The sequence below is a fragment of the Sciurus vulgaris genome (assembly GCF_902686455.1).
Source record: "Sciurus vulgaris genome assembly, chromosome: 16".
Taxonomy (NCBI): Eukaryota; Metazoa; Chordata; class Mammalia; order Rodentia; family Sciuridae; genus Sciurus; species Sciurus vulgaris.
In genome coordinates this window covers 24,443,114-24,465,034 of record NC_136477.1, presented here as the reverse complement: position 1 = coordinate 24,465,034, position 21,921 = coordinate 24,443,114, and the positions used below count along the sequence as shown (strand labels likewise).

Sequence of the window (21,921 nt, the reverse complement as noted above, 5' to 3'; positions counted from 1 at the left end):
ATAAAAAAAGAATTAGAAACATCTAATGTAGGTATCCATAAAGGAAGGGCCTCCAGAACAATTTGCGGTTGCTGCTTGCAACTGCAAGGAAGTTTTTCAAAAATGTTCATCCTAACTCTTGCCATGTTTTGAATATTCATCATTTCGAGAAGTTTTGTTAAAAGTACATCATTAAAGAAATCTCAAATTACCAGGGACATCTACAACATTCTTCAAGGCAAAAGTCACACAGTGACTTTTGATGGTTAAAATGATCAACTAAGAATCAATAAAGTGCCATAGTTGGGGCTGGGGTTGTGACCCAGTGGTAGAGCGCACACCTGGCATGTGTGAGGCACTGGGTTGGATTCTCGGCACCACATATAAATAAATAAATAAATAAATAATAAATAAATAATATCCATTGGCAAATTTTTTTAAAGAGTGCCATAGTCACTTAGAATCACGAAAAACTGAACCAGATAATTCCCTATAAATGGGAACAAAGTTTGAATAAGTAAATGACCCCATATAAAAAGTCTTCTCTTTTTCTTTCTTTTCTTTCTATCTTTTGAAGTTCTTAGAAGGCAACAGAACATAAAACAAACTCCGAGAACTCTTAACTTTTTACACTTACTGGGTAGAGTCTCAATGAATTAGTGCCATGGAAGGAAGCAGTCTTCCTTGCAGCTCTTCTCTCTCTTTTTGAGCAATATTACATCTGTTACCAAGGATAGTAGATTTGCCCTTCCCACATTTTAAATGTCCTCTCCCTCAGGCTTAAAAATGGACTGCTTCTTTTGCTTCATGAACATTATCCCATTTTTATGGTTTTTATTTTTTCCTTTAAAAGTCATCAGTGTGGGGACTAGGGATATTCATACAGTGTCAATGTATCTATCCATCATTATTTAGTAATTGCAAGGACAGCACGCCCCTATGATGGAGAGATGTGGCAGATGGCTCCTCAACCAAGCAACTCAACTTAGCATCACCCGAGTGGGCCAGCCTGGCATCGGATGCTTCCTAAGGTTGTATAACATGAAGGCACACTACTAGTGAGCTAGTCTGGTCCAAAATAGGACAAGGAAACATTCATCTTCTCTCAAAATGTGAGTCATTCTACAAGACAACCAATCAGGTTTTCAAAAATTCAGTATCACAAGGAAAAACGGCAAAAAAATTATTCTAGATTAAGAAACCAAAAAACATTGGTTAAATTTAGTATGTGAGATATGGCTGGGATATGGCTTTGAAAAGCTGTAAAAGTAATTGTTGACAACTAGGGAAAACTAAAGGTGACTTTGATATTAACAATATTATGAAATGGTTCATTTTCTTAGGTGTGATAATGGTATTGTGGTTAGTTGGGAGCCATATGTCATGATGTTCCCTACTTTCACACAATTTAGAAAACACAGAGAGAAATATGTTAAAGTAACAATTCTTGATTATGCACTCATTCATGATACTATTCTTTTAACTTTTCTGTGGCTTTTACACCTTTATAATAAAAAGGAGGGTAAATACGTTATCAGTGGCGATGTGACCTGAAGGAGGAGCAAGGCTCCACTGAGAAGGTAGGAATATATTTTATTTGCCAGAATTTCAGGAAGGGGCAGGGGATGGGATTCTCTTGAGAAAGAAGTCAAAAACAGAAGGACGTGTATTCTGCCAGGTGCTACAAGCATCAGACTGAGGAAGAGAAAGGGAAGGCAAGCAGCCCTGTCAGGAGGAGTCTGTGTGGGGTGGGCAGTAGGAAGGAGCTTATGTGTGAGGGGAAATGAGGTATCTTCAGAGTGGACTTTGTGGAAGCTTTCCCTGTCACATGCACATCCTCGGGATACCTGTGGTAGAGCTCAACATATCCCTCGCAGCTCGTCAATGCACTCTTATTTTACTGACAACAACATGGAAGACTGAACCCTGAGAGGAACTGGCTACAAAAGACTCCCTTCCACTAGCCATCTGCCTTCCCTGCCTGTCCTACTCAAAATCTTGGGAATGTCTCTTCTGAGAATTAAGTAAAAAGTTGAGCAAGGTATTTTTTTTTTCTTTGTTGGAAAGATACAACAAAATCATTCAAAGAGTTCCAAAGCTAACTTGCAAACCCTATGGCAACCACTGGCAGAAAATGCTTTCTGAGTAAAACTATAAATGGGTATGTATGGATTCAAAGCAAGAGCTCTCTGGGAACCTCTTAAGAGCATCCTCTCAGAGTTTTAGAAAAAATTGTTCAAGAAACCAGATTTCATAAAAATTGATCACATTTACCTTTTACTAATTTGTTACATAATGTTTCTTTAAAAATTTCACTGGATTCACACCATTTCCCATTCTTTTTCCTTTAAGAAAATAAGCAGAAAAGAGAACCAAAACTAACCACCAACACCAAAACTAGAAAACTAAGACAGGAGTGAGACAGACATCATTTTTTGTCCATTCATCACCTTAAAGAATATTTCCTTACTTTTTTTAGGTTCCCTTTGGATTTTAAATTTTATAACCCAAATTGGCCCTAAAATAGAAGAAGAATCGCTGCAGAATTTCTGGTTTATTTGGTCTCTCTACAGTTTTAAAGACTCTGTGTATGAAGAAATGCTATGCTACCTTCATTTTCAGCAACGGAACATGTCTTTTCCCTTGTAGAATGAAAAAGACCAGGTGACCTATGTGAGAATTTGGAAGGAAAATGACAGGGAGCACAGCAAGAGTTTCTGAAGGCCACAGGGTAAAGAGTGTCCAAGGAATACCCATTTGTAATACTTCTTTAACTGTAGTCATCTTCAGAATTATGCCAGATCACACTCCTGCCACCTCTGCTGCACCAGAGAGGTGGGCCAAAAGTGACAGGGAGTTAGCAACAACAGCTTATCCCAGTCACCCTCCCATGGGTCGCTCCTCTGCTTTCAGGGTAGTAAACATGTGAGCCAATTCTAGGCAAAAAATGGGTCTGTGATGGTATCGTGTGCAGGTCAAATATTTTGAGTGCCAGAGTAAGCTAGTTTTAATTAAGAGGCAAGTAGCTAATCTACAAACCATGACCCTGAGAAAATTCCCATTGGATATCTAGTTTAAGGGAACAGACTTGAGAGATACTTGAAGGATTCCCATCACATTTTAATGCTAAAGCAACAAAGCATAATTATAATACCTCCCGACTTCCTGTAAAGTACAACAGATAATTAAATTGTTAGGTTTGTTCCCCAACATTCTCTGAATGTTCTAAATACAGACTAAGAAGAGCACCCTAGGGGCAAAACACATCCCAACCTCATTAGCAGAAATTAAACATCATGTTCTTCCTTAGTGAAAACCATGGTTTTGGAAAGTTACTGTCACAAGGTTGAGACTTTAAATAGAAATGTCCAGAAACCCAGGGCTTTTTTGTGATTCCATAGGGAGGAATCTGCCACCTTATTTCCCACAGTGGCCTCACTAATAGCCAGGGTTTACCACTGATATGCTCATTACCTGGCCTGGGAAATCATGGGGGCCCACATCTCTGAGTCTATCCAAGTTCACTCAGCTTTGGGGAACAGAAGGACACTCCTCCATCTGGGATTTAAGAGACGGCGCCACCAGTTGAGAACAACGCTTCTCTTTAGATGTGCTCCTGGCACAAGTGTACACTTAATGCCTGCTTTGAGGTGGTCCTTAGGTATCTTGTCTTTCCCTTCTTAACTTCTTACAACTAAGAGAATGCATTTATCAGGCCCCCTTAATGCAATTACTGACACCAGGTCATGAATCTAGATTGGCCCTATCTTGGTGGAATCTGGTTCCTCTGGGCCAGTGGAGCCGAGGCTGAGAGGTGGGTCTCCTCAGAGTCACAGGAAATCTTCACGGAGCATTCCTTATGTCACTCGAGTTTCTGTCCTCTATCTATCTGCAACATTCAATCTTATCCATATCCTCAAGAACTTGGCAGGGACACTGTGGAGAAGACAGAAGCATCGGTCTATGGACTAACGACCTGCCTTTTAAGGTCCTTCTCAGTCTCAGTGTGGCTGTGAAGCACTGACAGGGGGGCTCACAATATAGACTAAAGAGCAAATATGAATAATTGCCTATAAAAAATTATATTCTGTGGATGTTTCTTACTCATTCAATAGACACTAACTAAATACCCATTATGTGCCCGGGTACTATGGTAGACATTTATTTCATAGTGAAGATAACTGCAGTTCAATTGAGATGATGCGACTACTGTCGCACCCAGGAGATCAGGATTTCCTAATTCCAGTAACATGTTCAAACTCCAAATGCTATTATGGCTCATATTTGGTAGCCCCTGGCCTTTGCTGGCCGATTTCTTATGTCTCTCCAATCTGGCTCCATGGATTTCTGGGCCTTTGTTCAGGAAGTACTTCTTCCTTCTCCACATCCCTCTAAGCTCAGTTTAAAACATCACAAACCTTGCCCAACTTCCTCCCCAAAGGGACTGCTCTTGTGAAACTTTGCTGGCTCCTGCACTGCAGCACTGATTGCATTCTACTCTGTAATTCAGTTGGCTGTTTCTGAATCTGTCCTGGCAGAGATCCTTGAGGGCAGGGAGCGGGAAGAGCATACTTTACTGTTCTAGCATCTCCAGTGCAATGCTCTGCACACAGTAAAAACTTTAGTTATTATTTTCTCATGAAGAAATGAATCTCTCAGGTGACTTCTAGATCAAAGTTCAGTCAAATTTGGCTTGATGGATACAAGCAAACTCCAAAGCAGTACTAAGAGCAGCTGTATGGAGCCTGGGTACTTAGAAGGAGGATGGACTATGGGTAATTCAACTTGGGCTTGATACCAGCTATGCCATTTCCTAGCTGCTGGCCTCGGAAACAGTGTTTCAGTTCACTGAGCCTCAGTTTGTTTAAATTTTTTGTAGTTATAGATGGACAGCCTACCTTCATTTTATTTGTTTACTATTTAATGTGGTGCTAAGGATCCAACTCAGTGCCGTGAGCTACATGTGTTAGGCAAGCACTCTGCCAGTGAGCTAGAGCCCCAGTCTCTGAGCCTTAGTTTTAACCTATAAAAATGTTAATAGTCACTGGGGGTGATCTCTAGGATTGCTGGGAAGATAAAAATAAGACTATGGATCAAAATCCTTATACAGGAACTAGCTCTCAGTGAAAACCAATGTCTGGTGACAAGTTTTTAAGGTAACATACTCAAGCTACGGAAAGGTTACATCATTACCCTGAAAGACAAGGGGAATGTGAAAAGTGAGAACAGAGGTAAGCCAACAGTTACAGAATAACAGCTGCCAAAGAATTAAAGAACAGAGAGTAGCAGGATGAAGAGGAAGAGGAGCGGAATGAGTCCAGAAGTGTGTGAGGCTGTCACTGTCTTCTTTGGGTGTCCTGCTACTATCTCTCTGTAAAAGTACTCAGTTGAAATAGAACTGGGCTTCGGGATGGGCAAGTTCAAGGCCACAACTGAATCAGAGGGCCCCAGAAAACCTCTCATCGTGTGTTTTATATGACTTGAACCCAACATTGACTGACCTAGTAATTTAGAGAGCTCTTAGAAGAGTCAAAGCACGTATCATAGATGGTTGGCCTGTGCACATTATGGGTATTCTTGAACAGCTGATTTAGAAACATTAAGGGGTAAGAGTGACTTATAGGGGCATACTCCAGGAGACAGTAGGAAAAGCACATTTTGATACTTGGAAATAGCCAGTCTGTTTTTCTGGTTAAGCAAATAAACTATCATGAGAATTTCAAGACCAGAATATTCTTGCACCTTGCTTTCTAGAAAATTACACAGGAAATAAGCAAAAAGACAAACATTTGGTTCAAAAACTATTTGGTAGCAAAATCTGACCTGAACTCACATGGGTCCAATGTATGGTGTAGTCTTTATCACATGGTGTCAACATTCATACATTTTTTTGTGGAACTATGTGCTTGATAATGGCATTGTCTGGGTGTTCCCTGTGGGTATCACATACTGTGCAAGAATTATCCAAATAAGACTTGAAAACTTCTGAATTCCAACACAAATATAGTCCCAAGAGTTTCAAAGGAGGGATTGTGGATCTTTGCAAACTTGAATCATATCAAACAATTAGACCATATTTTCCAAACTTGTTATTTTCTATCAAATCAACACTTTTGCTACCTCTACATGTCACCTGTATTATCATGCTTCCTAGTACAGTAGTGTCCACTCATCCATGTCAACTATGGTCCAAATACATTAAATGGAAAAGTTTTAATATGCACACTGGCTGAAATGGCATGATGAAATCTTGTGCTATCATGCCTGGGATGTGAGCCACCCCCACCTACCATATCCATGTGGACTATGTGACCTGTTAGCCACTTGGCAGCAGCGTAGGATATTAGACCTACTGTTGCAGTACTGCACTGCTTGTGATCACATAGTCCTTATCTCACTGAATGACAGCCCCACAGTGAAGGAACAGTGATGCAATTCAGATGTGCCAAATAGAAGCCACAAAGTGCTTCCTTTCACATCATCCCAAGAGGAGAGGTGAATATAGTATAATAAAATATTTTGAGAGAGAGAACATATTCACATAACTTTTATCACAGTATATTGTTATAGTTATTCTATTTTATAATTAAATTTAAATGTTAATTATTAAATTAATTAAGTTAATATTTTACTGTACCTAATTTATAAATTAAACTTTATCACATACAAGTATGTATAAGAAATACAGACATACATTTATAGGATTCAACACTGCCTGTGGTTGGTTGGCATCCCCTGGGGGCACTGGAGAAAGGAGGGACTACCACACAGCCTTCAGGTCCTTTTTCCTTAATAACAATTTTTTAAAAAGAAATGTCTTATCTGCAAAAGTTGAAAGTCTGAGAGATGTGCTCTGTTACAAAATGAAATTCTGATTGAATACATAGGTGTTAAAGACAGAGTAGACTAATTAGAACAAAAAAAAAATTTTTAAATTTTTAAAAAGAGTAGAATAAAACTGAGACTTTCACCTCAAACTGTCAGATCAAAAGAAAACTGAAAAAAGGAATAACTACCTTACCGTATGACTCAGTGTCATCTGTGCCATGCTGGCAGACCATCTCCAAGATCCTATGCTTTGGGGAGCTGGCCTATGCTGCCATCGTCTTGACATTTCGGGTAACAACTGTCCTGAGACGGTGAGTACTGTCTGGGGATGGGGGGCATGGGCTGTACAAAAGCATTACATAGCAGTCTAGAGGGTTCCTTGATTTCTCTCTCTTCTAGTTCTGTCACCCAAAACCTGTCAGCTGGATTTGGTGGTCACTTGCTACAACTGTCTACTTATCAAATTGGCACAAAAGTAATTTCGAGTATAACTCTCTGGAGCATCCACAGCCTCCACTTGGCAAGGGACACCTCAGAACAATAGGACCTGGATGTGAATAGACTGATCGATGGGATGACAGACAGAACTCCCATCCTTTATTAACCACACTAGCCACTGTAAGAAATGGCCTTCAAAATTGGTAGAGAAAGATCTATTGTAGAAAGAAAGTTAAGTGGGTACTCAAAAGTACTTTCAAATAGATATCATCTATACATATTTTTTAAAAATAAAATAAAACTGGACAGAAGAGAGAATTCTTCCTTAGAGTAGCATGCTGGCAGCTGGAAATGTGGGGGGTTAGAAATCTCCATTTTGTAACCATTACAAAATTAAAGTAGGACTTGCACATTGATTAAATCAAGGGATCAAAATTAACATCACCAGTAAGGGGTAAATATCTTGAGCCTCTGGATGAGCTGGACTAAAAAATATCACTACTGAGATATTCATGATCAAATCATGAGGAAACATTAGACAGGACCCAAACTGAAGGCGATATTGGTATATATCAGCCTATATTCTTCAAAATGTCACAAAAGACAAAGAAAGGCTGTCAGGTTATTCGAGATTAAAATACACAATCCTGGTCAGATGTGATGGCCACATGCCTGCAATCCCAGCAACTGCAGAGGCTGAGGCAGGAGGATAGAATTTTGAGACCAGCCTCAACAACTTAGTGAAGTCCTCAGCAACTAAGCGAGATCCTGTCTCAAAATAAAAAAATAACTAATTCACTGGAAGAGTGTCCTTGGGTTCAATTCCCAGTACCACAACAAAAAATAAAAACAAAATATACAATCCTGGACTGTATTTAATATTAGAAAATATATATAAATTATTAGGACGTTGACAGAATTGGATTTCAGATTCGTCACACAGATATCAGAATAGTAAAAGAATTGAATCAATGTTTAAATTTCCTGATTATTGATAACTACCACTATAGTTGAGAGAATATATTTTTAAAAAGGAAATATATGCTATATATTAATGAGAATGAGGCAACCTCTAACTTACTCTCAGAGCAGTGTCATGAAAAAAAATGTGTATGTATGGAAATAGAACATGATCAATATTAAAAATAGATGACTATGGGGAAAGATAAGTGGGAGTTGTTTTACCACTCTTGCAACTTTTCTGGAAATTTGAAATGAGGTCTGTGAACCTACTTCCTGTTTAATTCGCTGACACAGAAGCCACCATCATACTCCAGGTTTCCGTGTGGACTCACCATCCTTCTGAGAATCCTCAGCAGAAGCTTCTGCTCCTTTGGATCCTCCTTGGATGCCAGCAAATCAGCAAAACTTTCCACATTTTCGGGGGACAGGCTGTCTGGGTTTTCCCCTCCATATAGCTGAACCAGTATAGACAGACACTTGGATGACAACTCAAAAATTTCAGGATCCTCACTAGGAAGCTGAAATTAACAAAGAGGATAATTTAAATTCCAATGAAGATAATGTCGGTATTCCCCCCAAAATACAGTAAAATTTGGTTTAGTAATGAGAACATCTATCTGAACAGATAGCTTGACAACTTCAGTATTTTTTGAATGAATCTATTTTAAAGTTAAATGGTAGCTCAAACAAAGTGAACAGCATAAATTCAGAAGATTCCGTAGTCCTTTTTTTTTCACCATAGAAAAAAAATGGGCAGAACTAGCAGATGATGGAGATATACATGCACATCTGGCATACGCATGTATTCACCTGTATTTAAGGGGGGTTGTTGATAGAGTTTTCAGAAGCAAGTTCCTTTAGATTCATATTCACCTGTAACTTACTTAGGGAAAATTCACTTTCTAGAGAATATTAAGGAATATTTTGGCCTTTCCTGTATCCAAATCATAATTGATTCAACAGATGGGAGATACAGCATTGTTTCTATATACACTAAAAGATACAACATGAACTCTTATGACATAGGATCAGTCATATATTGGTGAGTGCTCACTGGGTACTGGAAAAAAAATGGATTCTCTTGTCATTGGGTGGAATGTTCTATATATGTCCATTTATATCCCCTTGGGTGGTTGTATTGTTCAATTTTCCAATTTTTTTATAATTCTAGGTCTTGTTGCTCCATCTCACCTCAATTAGAATTCTATTATCAAGAATACAAGCAATAATAGTATTGGCAATGATGTGGGGGAAAAGGTACACTCAACATTGCTGGTGGGGTGGAAAGCAGCATGGAGATTCCTCAGAAGACTTGGAATGGAACTACCATTTGACCCAGATATCCCACTCCTTGACCTGTACCCTAAGGACTTAAAATCAGCATACTACAGTGATGCAGCCACATCAATGTTTAAAAACAGTTCAATTCACAATAGCTAGATTGTGGAATCAACCTAGATGCCCTTCAATAGATGAATGGATAAAGAAACTGGTATACATACACAATGGAATATTATACAGCCATAAAGAAAAATAAAATTATAGCATTTGCAGGTAAATGGATGGAGTTGGAGGATATCATGCTAAGTGAAATAAGTCAATCCCAAAAAACCAAAGGCCAAATGATTTATCTGATAAGTAGATGATGATATATAATAGGGGGGAGGGGATAAGGGAAGAATGGAGGCAAGATGGATTGTGTAAAGGGAAATGAGAGGTGGGGAAAGGGCAGGGGAAGAAAAGATATTGGAATGAAACAAACATCATTACCCTATTTACATGTATGATTTCACAAATGGTGAGACTCTACTTCATGTACAACAAGAGAAATGAAAGTTGCACCCCATTTGTGTACAATGAATCAAAAAAAATTTTTTAAAGTAGTGGGCTCTGAAGTCTCCAACTACCACTGTTGATTTATCAACTTATTTTTTTAGCTCTGTCATTTTTTGTGAGCAAGTTTTGTGAGTTTCTCATTCTTCTTCTTTTCTCCTCCCTCCCCACTTCCCCCTCCCCTGATATACACATATATCTTTACCTTCCTTTAGGTTACTTGAATCTTTGTTCTTTCTTTTCCATGATAATGATTAATGTTTCTTTTACTCCCTACATTAGTTTCCTGGGGCTGACATAACAAATTACCACAAACTGGTGGCATAAATAACAAAAATTTTTCACAGGAGTTCTGGGTGCTAGAAATCAAACTCCTTCTGAAGCTCATAAGGAACCCTCCTTTGCTTCTTTGTAGTATCCAGTGATTTACTGGCAACATTTGGTATTCCTCAGTGGGAAACTGCATAATTCCAATCTCTGCCTTAATTATCATATAGCATATCTCTGTACATCTGGTTCTTCACCTGATCATCTTATTTTAAAAGGACACCAGTCATTTTGGACTAGGGACCCACTCCCACTCAAGTATGACCTCACCTTAACAAATTACATATGGAATAACATGATCGCCAAAGAAGCTCACCTTCCAAGGTACTGGGAGTTAGATCTTCAACATTTAATCAGGGCCCACAGGTTCAACTCATAACATCTCCTACCAACTTTTGCTTCTTATATAAAGAAACCATTTTCTATTTTACATTGGTTTTTTCTACTTCTTGCTGTTAGAGGTTTCCCCAAGTGTTTCAGTTTTCTATTTTACGAGTGAAAGATCAGGTAGGACTTTTGTAGGCAGCTGGCTTGGACTTTCCTCTGTATTTGTATATGCCTGGTTGATTTAAGTGGGCTCTACTGTCTATCGTATTTGTATCTCTCTTTCTTCAAACTTCTCAGTGCTTCCTTCCCAGGCTGTCTCCCACATTAGAAATCACCTCAGATAGTTAGTTCACCCTATTTACAGTGAAGTTGCTGAATTATGGTGCTGGAATAGAGCAGAGCAACATAGATAAGGGAAGGGGCCTGACGGTCCTGACTGATCATCTCCCATTACCCTGGTAAAGTGCCTACTGCCTCTATCATCATTCACCTCACTCTGAGTTTATGGATCTTCTACAGCTGTTCCTACCTTCTGGTTAATGTTCTCCTACATCTATTCTGGGTGATAGGTTTATTCACTATTCCACTTTAGTTCCATAGACTTTTTATCATCTACTAATAGCACTTTTTTTCCCCCCATTATCTTTTTCTCTGTTCTCCTAGCACTGAAAGATACATTTAGTCCTTCTGGAGTTTTCTGTGTTATTTTTGTAGTTGATAAAAGAGACACACATACTCAGGCTCATTCCAATCTACTCTAACATTCTTCATTTTCTAGTTAATTTTGCTTTATTGTTCAAATAACTGGAGGATGTCTATCATAATATTTTCAAAAGTGATTATTTCTGGATCTTGTAAATTTGAAGATGTCTTGCCTTTCTGTTTTTGTATAAAAGCAATTATGCAGGGTTGGGAGTACAGCTCAGTGGTGGAACACCTCTCTAGCTTCTGTGAGGCCCTGAGTTCAACCCGCAGTACCATAAAAAACAAGCAAAACTATATTGGCAGGCATAAAAACTTCCATATTCTAAGAATAACAAGGAAAGAAACATACTCAACTGCCTGAAAAAGAAACTAGCAGACAGTGAAGCAATAGCTCTAGACATCAGTTCTCTGGAGTCTGCCGTTTTTTGGATCCATCTCATGCTCACTTTCCTATGTTCAGGGGGCCAGGTTGCTGGGTCATGCAGGTCCTAGAAGATCTTCAGGGAGAAGACCAGGTGCCCTGATGCCCAGGAAATGCTCAAACATAGAAAAACTCAGGCTCTTCCACTTACTGGATGTTGGGACGATATGTTGTCATAAAAGACAAAACAAACGAAACCTCTGCATCACCCCAACTTGAGAGGCATCTACCTAATCTGAATGGACAAACTACTGTCACCACTTCCCATTCTGTCCTTAGACTGGAGAGAAGGGAATTTGAGAGCCGATAACTACTACCTTCAAATCCAGGCCGGTCCAGCTGGCAGCTTAGTGAGAAACTCAGAATCAGTGGGTTTAACAACCCCCAGCCCTTGTACTCTTTAAGGGGTGCACAAGAAGAAACAGGACAGTGTCGCATAGGCAGTAAATAATCATTCTTGCAACAGCTTTGATTACTTCAGCAGAAATAACGCCTTCGTTTTCATTAAGATTTTCCTTTTTTCTTTCCTCCTTTTCCTGTTTTTCCACTGAGCTTGAGTTGTGAACACGTGTGTGGGAGGGGTGTGTCTAGCCATGTTTAATTGGCTTGTGAGTATGTGTGTTCATTTTTACCACTCTTCTTTTTTCTTCTTCTTTTAATATTTTTTTTTTTCCTTTCCTCAAAAAACTTGTTACTTTGTCTTGTTTTGGCTCTAGAGAGGTGGAGGTTTTTTGTTTGAAGGTTTGGTTTGATTTTTTCTTTTGGCTCTTGTTTTTGTTTCTCATATTACTACTTCTGTCCTCTCCCCACTTTAACAGGCAAATTCCCTTGCTTGTTTCTTCCCCTTTCTCTCTATTTAATTTCTTTAATTTTTTATTACTCCTTTTTAAATTTTTATTATTTAAACAAATGGGTTATTACTCCTTCTTTACAGCAATCACTTACTCCCTTTCTCCTGCTTGACAGGTGTTGCCTTTGAATCTTTTAAAACTTTCTTTTACCTTCCTATCCTATCTTCTTTTCTCTTAACAAACCTTAATTTACTATCTTTGAGAATGTTCATGTTAATGAAGTTATTAGTACTGAGGAGGTCACAGCTGACACCCACTGCTTACTTTAATGTTAGACCTAGTTGACAGCTGTTTATTGCTATTGCTGTTGTTAAATGGTGACCCCACCATTCCTTTTTGTGGTAATTAATGGTGTATGTAGGCACTGGACATTCATTCTAATGTGGTATATTGATCATTATTGTTGCTACTGGTGCTTGTTTCTCTTTTTCTGAGAGGGGCTAAGAAGCAAGAGATCTACTACAAGTTCATAGGGTAGAGACTCTGTAGCTGAACCTTTCAACTCGGCAAAGTAACATTCGCACCTTCCTCCACTCACAAACTAACCCATTCAAGCTTCAATAATACTTTAACACATAGAACAGGGGAGAGAAAAAACCCAAAACCAAAGATTAGTTCCTAAGTAAAAATAACTAGAGGGGAACATAAGGTCCCACTCTTGGAAATTTATTTCTACAGCAAAATCAGAGAAAAAAATTGCAAAAAGGAGATTATAAAACCCATAGCATTACAGCAGTTTGAAAAGAGTGAATTCATTCAGCAGTTCAGCAGCAAACCAACAGGCATTGGTGCTGGAAACTAACACTTGAAATAAATTGAACCTATGTGATGAAGCTAACAGAAATCAACATGGGGACTTATTACAAAAGGGACAACTACATGCCAAAGAATGGCCTCAAAAAATAGGAAATCCATCTCAACAAATGTGCAAGTCCAAGACTTCTGAAACATGAGGATACAAAACAAGTCTCCTTGTCAAAGATACAATCCCCCAACAAGGGATAACACACAGAAGGTGACAAAATCCAGAGAAAGACTTTGAAAAATTGCTTATTAAAAGGATTAGTGAGTTAAAAAAGATCTAAGAAATTAATTAAGAAAGGAACTAAGAGAGAAATTATAGGAGGTAAAAGACCATTTCAACAAAGAAACAGAAATTCTGAAAAGAACCACTGAGAACTGGAAAGATACAATAAATGAAATTAAAAATTCACTTGATAGCATCACCAACAGACTAGATTACATAGAAAGCAGAACCTTAGGCCTTGAAGATGTAGTATTTGAGCCAGAACATGCAGTAGACAGTAAGAAAAATACCATGTTCAGAATATCAAGAACTCTGGACAAGATTAAGAGACCTAACTTAAGAATCATTGGGATAAGAAAGGGCATAGAAACAGCGACTAATGGCATTAAGAAACTTTTCAATGGATAATGTCAAAATTTTTCATATCTTAGAAATGAGAGGGTCAACCATATACAGGATTCATACAGAACTCCAAATAGACAAGATAAAAAAGAACATCTTCTAGGCACATCATAATCAAAATGCCTAACATAGAGGATGATAGAATATCAAAAAGCCAAAGAGAGAAAAATCAAATCACTTTTAGATGTAGACCAATATGACTCACTTTAGACATCTCAACTCAGAAGCTAAAAGCCAAAGGGCTTGTAATGAGATAACCCAAGCTTTGAAAGAAAACAATCACCAACCAAGGATGCTATACTCAGCAAAGCTATCATTCACAATTGCATAAGAAATAAGAACTTTCCATGATGAAGATAAAATAATTCATGACTACAGAAAAAACTTCAAGAAATACAACAGAAAGCACTCAAACCTCATAGTTCTCAAATGGTTGAAGCTCTCTGGAGGAGCAATTAAGCAAATGAAAGTTAAGAACAAGTTAAATCTATGAAATATACCAAAATGATTAGAAACAGTAAACATTTCTCCATAACTTGAATCTCAAGTCTCCAATTAAAAGAAATAGATTGTAAGGAATGGATTAAAAAACAAGACCCAAATATATGCTACTTGCAACAGACTCATCTTATATGCAATGATTATCAATAGGATGAAAGTAAAAGCATGGAAAAAACATCTTCCATGCAAATGGAGTCTGAAAACAAGCAGAAGCAGCTATTCTCTTATTTGACAAAGGAGATTTCAAGCAAAAATTAATCAGAAAAGACAAGACTACTAAATACTATTAAAGGGTATAAACCAACAAGAAAATAAAATAATAGGAAATATTTATGCCACAATGTTGGCACACCTAATTCATAAAACACTTCTTAACTTCAAGTTCCAGATAGACTCCAGTACAATACTACTTGGTAATTTCAACACATCTCCTCTAAACAAAAGACAGGTCATTTGAACAAATTCAATAAGATGCTTCTCACCTAAATGAAACTATAAATCAAATGGACCTTACAGACATCTATGGAATATTTTACCCAAAACAGCTGAATATACTCTCTCCTCAGCAACACATAAAATCTTTTGCAAAACAGATTGTATTTTAGGACTCAAAGCAAGTTTTAGCAAATACAGACAAAACTAATATTATTTCAAGCAACTTATCAGATTATAATGGAATAAAACTAGAAATTAACAGCAAGAAAATTTTAGAAACCACATAAATATATGGAGATTGGTGGTGGGACTCACATCGGGCTGGAGGAGAGGAGAGGCTCTTGAGGAAGAGAACTCCTAATCCAGGTGGGCAATTGCCCTCATTTGCCTTGCCCTTGGTCCCAGCCCCTGCCATGGAGAAAACCAAGCTGATCCAGAAGGCCAAACTGGCTAAGCAAGTCAAGCACTATGACAACATGGTCACCTGTATGAAGGTTGTGTCCAAGCAGAGCACTGAGCTATCCAACAAGGAGCACAACCTGCTCTCAGTGGTGTACAAGAACATGGTTGGGGGCTACAGGTCTGCCTGTACAGTCATCTCAAGCATCCATCAGAATACCAACACCTCCCACAAGAAGTTGAAGCATATTAAGTACTATCAGGAGAAAGTGTAGTTGGAGCTGAGGTCCATTTGCACCGTGGCTGTGGACTTGTTTGGTTAACTATTTAATAGCCAATGCAACTAATGTAGAGAATAAGACCTTCTATCTGAAAAAGAAGGGAGATTACTTCTGGTACCTTGCTGAAATTCCATGTAGTGATGATTAGAAATAAACAATAGATAATTCCCAAGAAGCTTACCAAGAGGCATTTGATATAATCAAGAAAGAGATGTAACCCACATACCCAATCTGCTTGGGCTGGTTGTTAGCATTTCTGTATTTTACCATAAGATCCGTAATAAACCAGAGCTTGTCTGCACACTGGCCGAAATGGCTTTTGATGAAGCCACTACAGAACTTGATACACTGAATGAAGACTCATAAAAGGATAGCACCCAATCATTCAGTTGCTTAGAGAAAACTTGAAATCCTAGACATCAGACAGTGCAAGAGATGAATGTGATGCAGTAGACAGGGCTGAAAACTAAATGCAAACAGGGTGTCATCCTCCTTCTCTCAAGAAACCTTTTTACACATCTCCATTCCTTATTCCACTTGGATTTTCTATAGCAAATAAACCCACTCATGTGTTTGGAATCAACTGCTTATAGTCTTTTCATGCTGCAGCTCTGGGAAAACTCCATTCCTTGATTTGTGTTTGTCTTGGACTTCCTGGTGTGCAGTTACTGCTCTAGAAAAGCATTAGTAGCTTAATTCCATATAAACATAAATAACTTCCAACACTTAGTAGAGGACTAAAAATGTATCTGAACCAATTCTACAAGTGACTGTGTTTTGTATAACTGTGAAGATAAGAAAATGTAGTTAATTGTGATTTTGAGAGTGTTCTCCATTACCTCTTAATTTCTACATTCCCTTCCTTATTCTTCTTTGAGGGTTTCCTTTCAGTAAGCAACCTTTTCATATTCTTACTGTATTTCGTTTTAGTAAGAATCCAGAAGTATTAGATTGAATGAGAAAGCACTTGACATTTCTGGGCTGAAGGTCACAAATTGAAATGCTTCCTGTATATCACATGTTGTGGAGGTCATGTCTATCTGTGATAATTGTTGGGACTAATAACATGTTAACTAACTCAGGCTGACTCCTTACTTTCTGGTGAGTGAGCAGGATCAAGGCCTCAAAGGCGGTTTCAAGGGTTGGTGACGATAAATCGGACCACCGTCAGGGACTGGTTAACAACAGTTCCACAAATGTGATCAGCTCATGCTTGCCATATAGTCCAATGGGACTCTCGCCTGCGTGAACCCCCATGCCTTGCTGACCTTTAAGCTGATTGGTTCCCGCCTGGCCCCCACCCTACATAAAAGCTGTGTGATTTCCTCAATAAACGAGTTCCTGCTGTGACGAGTCTCCCTGACGCGTCTGATTGTCCTCTGCACAGAGGGCTGGGAGCGGGCGGTCAGTTGGCCCTACCTATCCTGGTCTGACCTTGTTGGGGAGTGTCCCCTTCCCTTGTTGCTGGTCGAGAAGAGCAAGGGGGCTTAAGATCCCGACAACTGGCGCCCAACATGGGGTCCCTCAAGGCTGATCTGCAGCCAAAGCGAAGAAGCAGCTTCGAAACCGAAAGTACTGGCAGATCGGGCCAAGCGAGTTCCGAAGTGAGGGCATCCCTGAAAAGATGGGGCAAACACACACCACACATGGTGACCCTGTGCTCTCAGCTCTTAGACTTATGCTGAAGAGTAGGGGCCTTGAGTGGTGGAAAAAGCCTGGGACACCTTTACTCGGGTGGCCCCTTGGCTTCCTGCCACTAATCTTTTTGACTGGTCCACATGGGATCATAGAACAACTTGTTAGGAGGAGGGAAATCAATTTAGGGGAGGGTCCCCCATTGGGAGTCTGCCCTACATTATCCGCCCTTAAGGCCTGCTTCTCTCCAGGACCTCCCAAAGGGGGCTCCAAGTTCCCCCCAAAGAGCCGCCACCTAAAGAACCACCGGTTCCTCCTGTTGCATCTCCTTCCAGAAACTTACCACATAGTAAACAACGTTGGGAGACCTTTAATGAGGAGCCAAATCCATCTCCGTCCGCTCCTCCCGAGGTTGAGGAACCACAAGGGCAGCCAGCCTCTACACAAAGCGAGGGCCCACTTCTGCCCCAAGGAGGCTCATTGCCGCCATCTTGTCCAGATGGTGGGAAATCTTCCCGGCAGCCATTTTATGATACTGGGAGAGAACGCACTGACTCTACCCTCACCCCTCCCTGCATGGCCTTCCTGGTAAATGCTAACCCAGGGGGTAACCGGCCTGCTATATGGTACCCATGGGAGGCACAAGATTTAAAGGAACTAAAGAAAGCTGTTTCAGAGGATGGGCCCAATTCCTCTTGGGCTGAAACCATCCTCCAGGGCCTCGCCCACCAGCAGTGCACCACTCAGGATTGGAAGAACCTAACTAAAACTGTCCTTCCTGGTCCTTTATATCTAAAGTGGTGTGCCTTTTTTAGTGAAGAATGTCATGCTCAGGCTGAACGGAACCAGGCCGCTAACCCTCCTGTCCCGGTTACTTATGGGATGTTCTCAAGGTCCAGTGACCAATTCTCTACCGGCCTCTTACAGGCTGCCATCCCGGCCCCATATCAAGAACAAGTAAGAGCCCTAGGGTTTGCAGCATGGAAAAAGCTAGAGGAGGGCCTCTCAGAACCCCCCATCGTAGGGATTACCCAGAAGGCAACTGAGGACCTAGCAACCTTCATTGAAAGGGTAGAAAGAAGCCTTCAGAAAAAATTTCCTCCGGGGCCCCTAAAAGATCAATTTGTTAAAATGTTAGTTTGGGAAGGAATGACTATCGATCACAAATTGGCCTGTGCAGGGATGAAAGATCGCTCCATGGGAAGGTGGATTGTGGCTACCAAAGATATTGGCATGCAAGCGCATCAGTCTCAATCCTTGGTCGCAGCCCTACAGGCCCAAACTGCCTCACTTGCTGAGGCTCTCACAGCAGCCTTGTCACCAGTCGCGGCTAAGGGCAAAGGAGTATGTTATGGCTGCGGGCAACCAGGTCACTTCAAGAGGGATTGCCCCACTGGTCGGGTGTGTTCTGAAGCTCCACCCGGATGCTCTAGGGGTTCAGCTCAAAGGCCGGCCAGTTCAGCTCAAAGGCTGGCCACCCCCAAAACGATGCAGAAAGGGATTCCATTGGCAGAAGGATTGCAAATCTAAATTCGACATTGAGGGGAAACCTTTAAACTAATCAGGGGACACCCTCCAGCCCCGTCACACAAAGGAGGTTTCTCCCCCAGTAGCCCCCCTAAGGCACATTGGACTGTTCCAATTGTCCCTGGGGTCAGGCCAAAAATGGACATTTTTAAAGCAGGAAAGAAATTCAGCTGTCTCATTGACACTGGAGCAGATAGAACTGTGTTAAGAAAGGAGGAAGTTCCACCTCAGTGGAGGTTGATTCCTGGCCCCCGTTGCTTGGGGTAGGAGGTAATACTAAATCAGAAGAGACCAAATATTGGCTCAAATGGCGGGATGTGGATGGTGCCCAGGGAGACGTCCGCCCCCCTGTGGTCTCAGGTCTTACTGCAAATTTACTAGGACAGGATATCTTAGGGGAAGCAGAGATCTATATAACAACTGATCACAAGGCAGTGCATGATGACCTCCTTGAGCAGGAGGAATATGAATGACAATTTAATCTATCTGGCCCTTTTAGCAATTATAGAGGAGACCCTCTTTTTGAGGCATCTAGGCAGAAGGTCCCAGCCCCCGGGGTCAAGCCTCACCCCCAATCCTAAGGGCCACTGTTCCAAAAATGCCAGCCATTCAATGGCTCCCAGGTCCCCCAATATGGGCAGAACAGTCGCCATTACCCCAAAATAAGCTTCAACATTTAAGAAATATTGTACAAGAACAACTGACCTTAGGTCATATCAGACCATCTCTGAGCCCCTGGAATAGTCCAGTTTTTGTCATCCAAAAACATCAGAAAATGGAGGATGCTTCGGGATCTCAGGAAAATTAATAGTCATATGGTTTCAGTGGGAACCCCTTTAAGGGGTCTTCCCTGGATCCCCTCTATCCCAAGAGATCTCTTGCTTCTTGTTATTGATATCAAAGATGGTTTCTTTCTTCTCAATACCACTCCACCCAAACGATTGTGCGAAGTTTGCTTTCTCAGTGCCCTCTACCAATTACCAAGGACCAGCTGAACGTTATGAATGGGTGGTTCTACCCCAAGGCATGGCAAATAGCCCTTTGTCAACATTTTGTTTCTGAGCTCCTCAACCCCTACGAAAAAGGCCACAAATTACTTTGTATATTTACATGGATGACATTATTATAGGAGCCACTAACGCCCTACAACTAAGCTCAGCATACAAAGAACTCCAAGGCCTTCTGGAAAGAGGAGGACTACATATATCTAATGATAAGGTCCAAACTGTCCCTCCCTTCAAGATACTGGGAACTGAGCTTAAATTGGATTCTGTTTGTCCCCTTAAACCTCAATTACTCCTCCAATCCTCCTATTTCTTGGTTGATTTACAAAAATTATTAGGGGAACTTAATTGGTTGAGACCATGGCTTCCTATCTCTATGGAGGATATCCTCCCTCTCTTTGACCTGCTACGGGACAAAGATCCTACGAACATTATTACCCTAACTCAAGACTATCAACATATACTCCAAAAAATACAAGTAGCCCTTAACTCTACCCGGTTGGTTCGATACCGGCCTGAAGACCCCCTTAGGCTCTGGATTCTCCCCCGTTCTCAGCTGTCCACGGCAGCCCTAACTCAGTGGGGAGAACCCCTTCAGTGGATACATGCAGTCATAAGGGCAGCTCCTAGGGTCTACGCTCACCTCAACCAATTGGCTGACCTTATAACAATAACAATAGAGTATCCTGTGCATTGGAGGGCTTCTTAGGGAAGATTGATTGCCATTATGGGTCAACCAAATGGGTGTCCTCATTTTCAAAACTGAAATGGGCACCCCCTATACTTTTTCCACTAAACCCCTCCCTAAAGCTGTAAATGTATTCACAGATGGAGGAAAAGAGGGATCTGCTGTTGTAATTTACCGCCCCCCCCCCCCCAGATTAGTGAAACAAAAAGTAATTACCCACTTTGAACCAGTTATCGGGTCAGCACAATTTAAGGAGTTATATGCAATTGCTACGGCCCTAACTCAAGTACAAGAACCCATGAATCTTTTCTCAGATAGCCTATATGTGGTAAACCTGCTACCCACATTGGTCTCTTCATATATCAAGTTAGATAAAAATCCTATTACCCCCTTGATGATCCAGTTTTGGTTCTTGTTAAAGGAGCATGCTGAACCCATATTCTTACAGCGTCTAAGAGGACATCAAAATCTACCGGGCTCCCTTGCACAAGGCAATGCTGTGGCCGACCAGTTAGCCACATCAGGGACCTCAATAGCTACGGCCCAGCCTCAACAGGACTTACAACTAGCCCAAGGCCTTCATGACCTGACCCATTTAAATTGGAGAGGGTTACATCATAAGTTTCCTTTGGTCCCCGTAAAGGATTTAAAAAAGATTGTAAGAACCTGCAAATCTCGCCCACCTTTCTTATAGGTTCCACCTCTCCAATCCCCCGGGGTAAACCCCAGAAGTTTAAAACCTAACATTATCTGGCAAACTGATGTAACTCATTATGCACCATTTGGAAAATTAAAATATATATTCATGTCTATTGATACTTACTCCCATGCCTGCTGGGCCACTGCTCACTCTGTTGAAAAGGCCAAGCACGCTGAAAGCCATTTCTTACAATGTTTTGCTATTTTAGGCTAGCCTCAACAAATCAAAACGGATAATGGACCCTGTTTTACAAGTAAATCATTACAAGAATTTTTCAACAATTGGCATATTAAACACACTACAGGAATCCCATATAATCCAAAAGGACAAGGCATAATTGAAAGACATAATAAAACTTTAAAAAATCAACTAATAAAACAAAAAGGGGAAAATAACCTGCATGACCAATTAAGAATAGTAATGCTTACATTAAATATTTTAAATTTCTCAAAAAATCAGCCTTTAACTGCCTTCCAACGACACTGGGCCAATCAGGTGCCTTACCTGAAAGTTGAAGTTGAATGGAAAGATCCATTAACTGGATGCTGGCGTGGTCCTGATCCACTAATAAGTGCTGGCAGAGGTTTTGGATGTGTATTCCCATTTGGAAAACCAAACCCTATCTGGGTGCCCGCCAGGAACCTCAAATA

General features: G+C 40.4%; 1 protein-coding gene and 1 pseudogene across 6 annotated transcripts in view; one reads left to right on the top strand and one right to left on the bottom strand.

The window, feature by feature from the left end:
* The window catches only part of ULK4 (unc-51 like kinase 4), a 633,437-nt gene that overhangs the window by 129,131 nt on the left and 482,385 nt on the right, over positions 1-21,921 (bottom strand). For 4 of the 5 annotated variants that reach the window (XM_079114115.1, XM_079114118.1, XM_079114117.1 and 1 more), the window contains one exon: positions 8,353-8,726. In XM_079114115.1, coding sequence (XP_078970241.1) covers positions 8,475-8,726 — 252 coding nt within the window. In that variant the 3' untranslated portion in view covers positions 8,353-8,474. Of the gene's footprint in view, positions 1-8,352; positions 8,727-21,921 lie in introns of those variants that run through there. The other variant, XM_079114122.1, reaches the window with a different exon arrangement.
* Positions 14,787-16,463, top strand: LOC306645839 (14-3-3 protein theta-like; annotated as a pseudogene). Its single transcript has one exon. The product of its transcript is annotated as a 14-3-3 protein theta-like (transcript).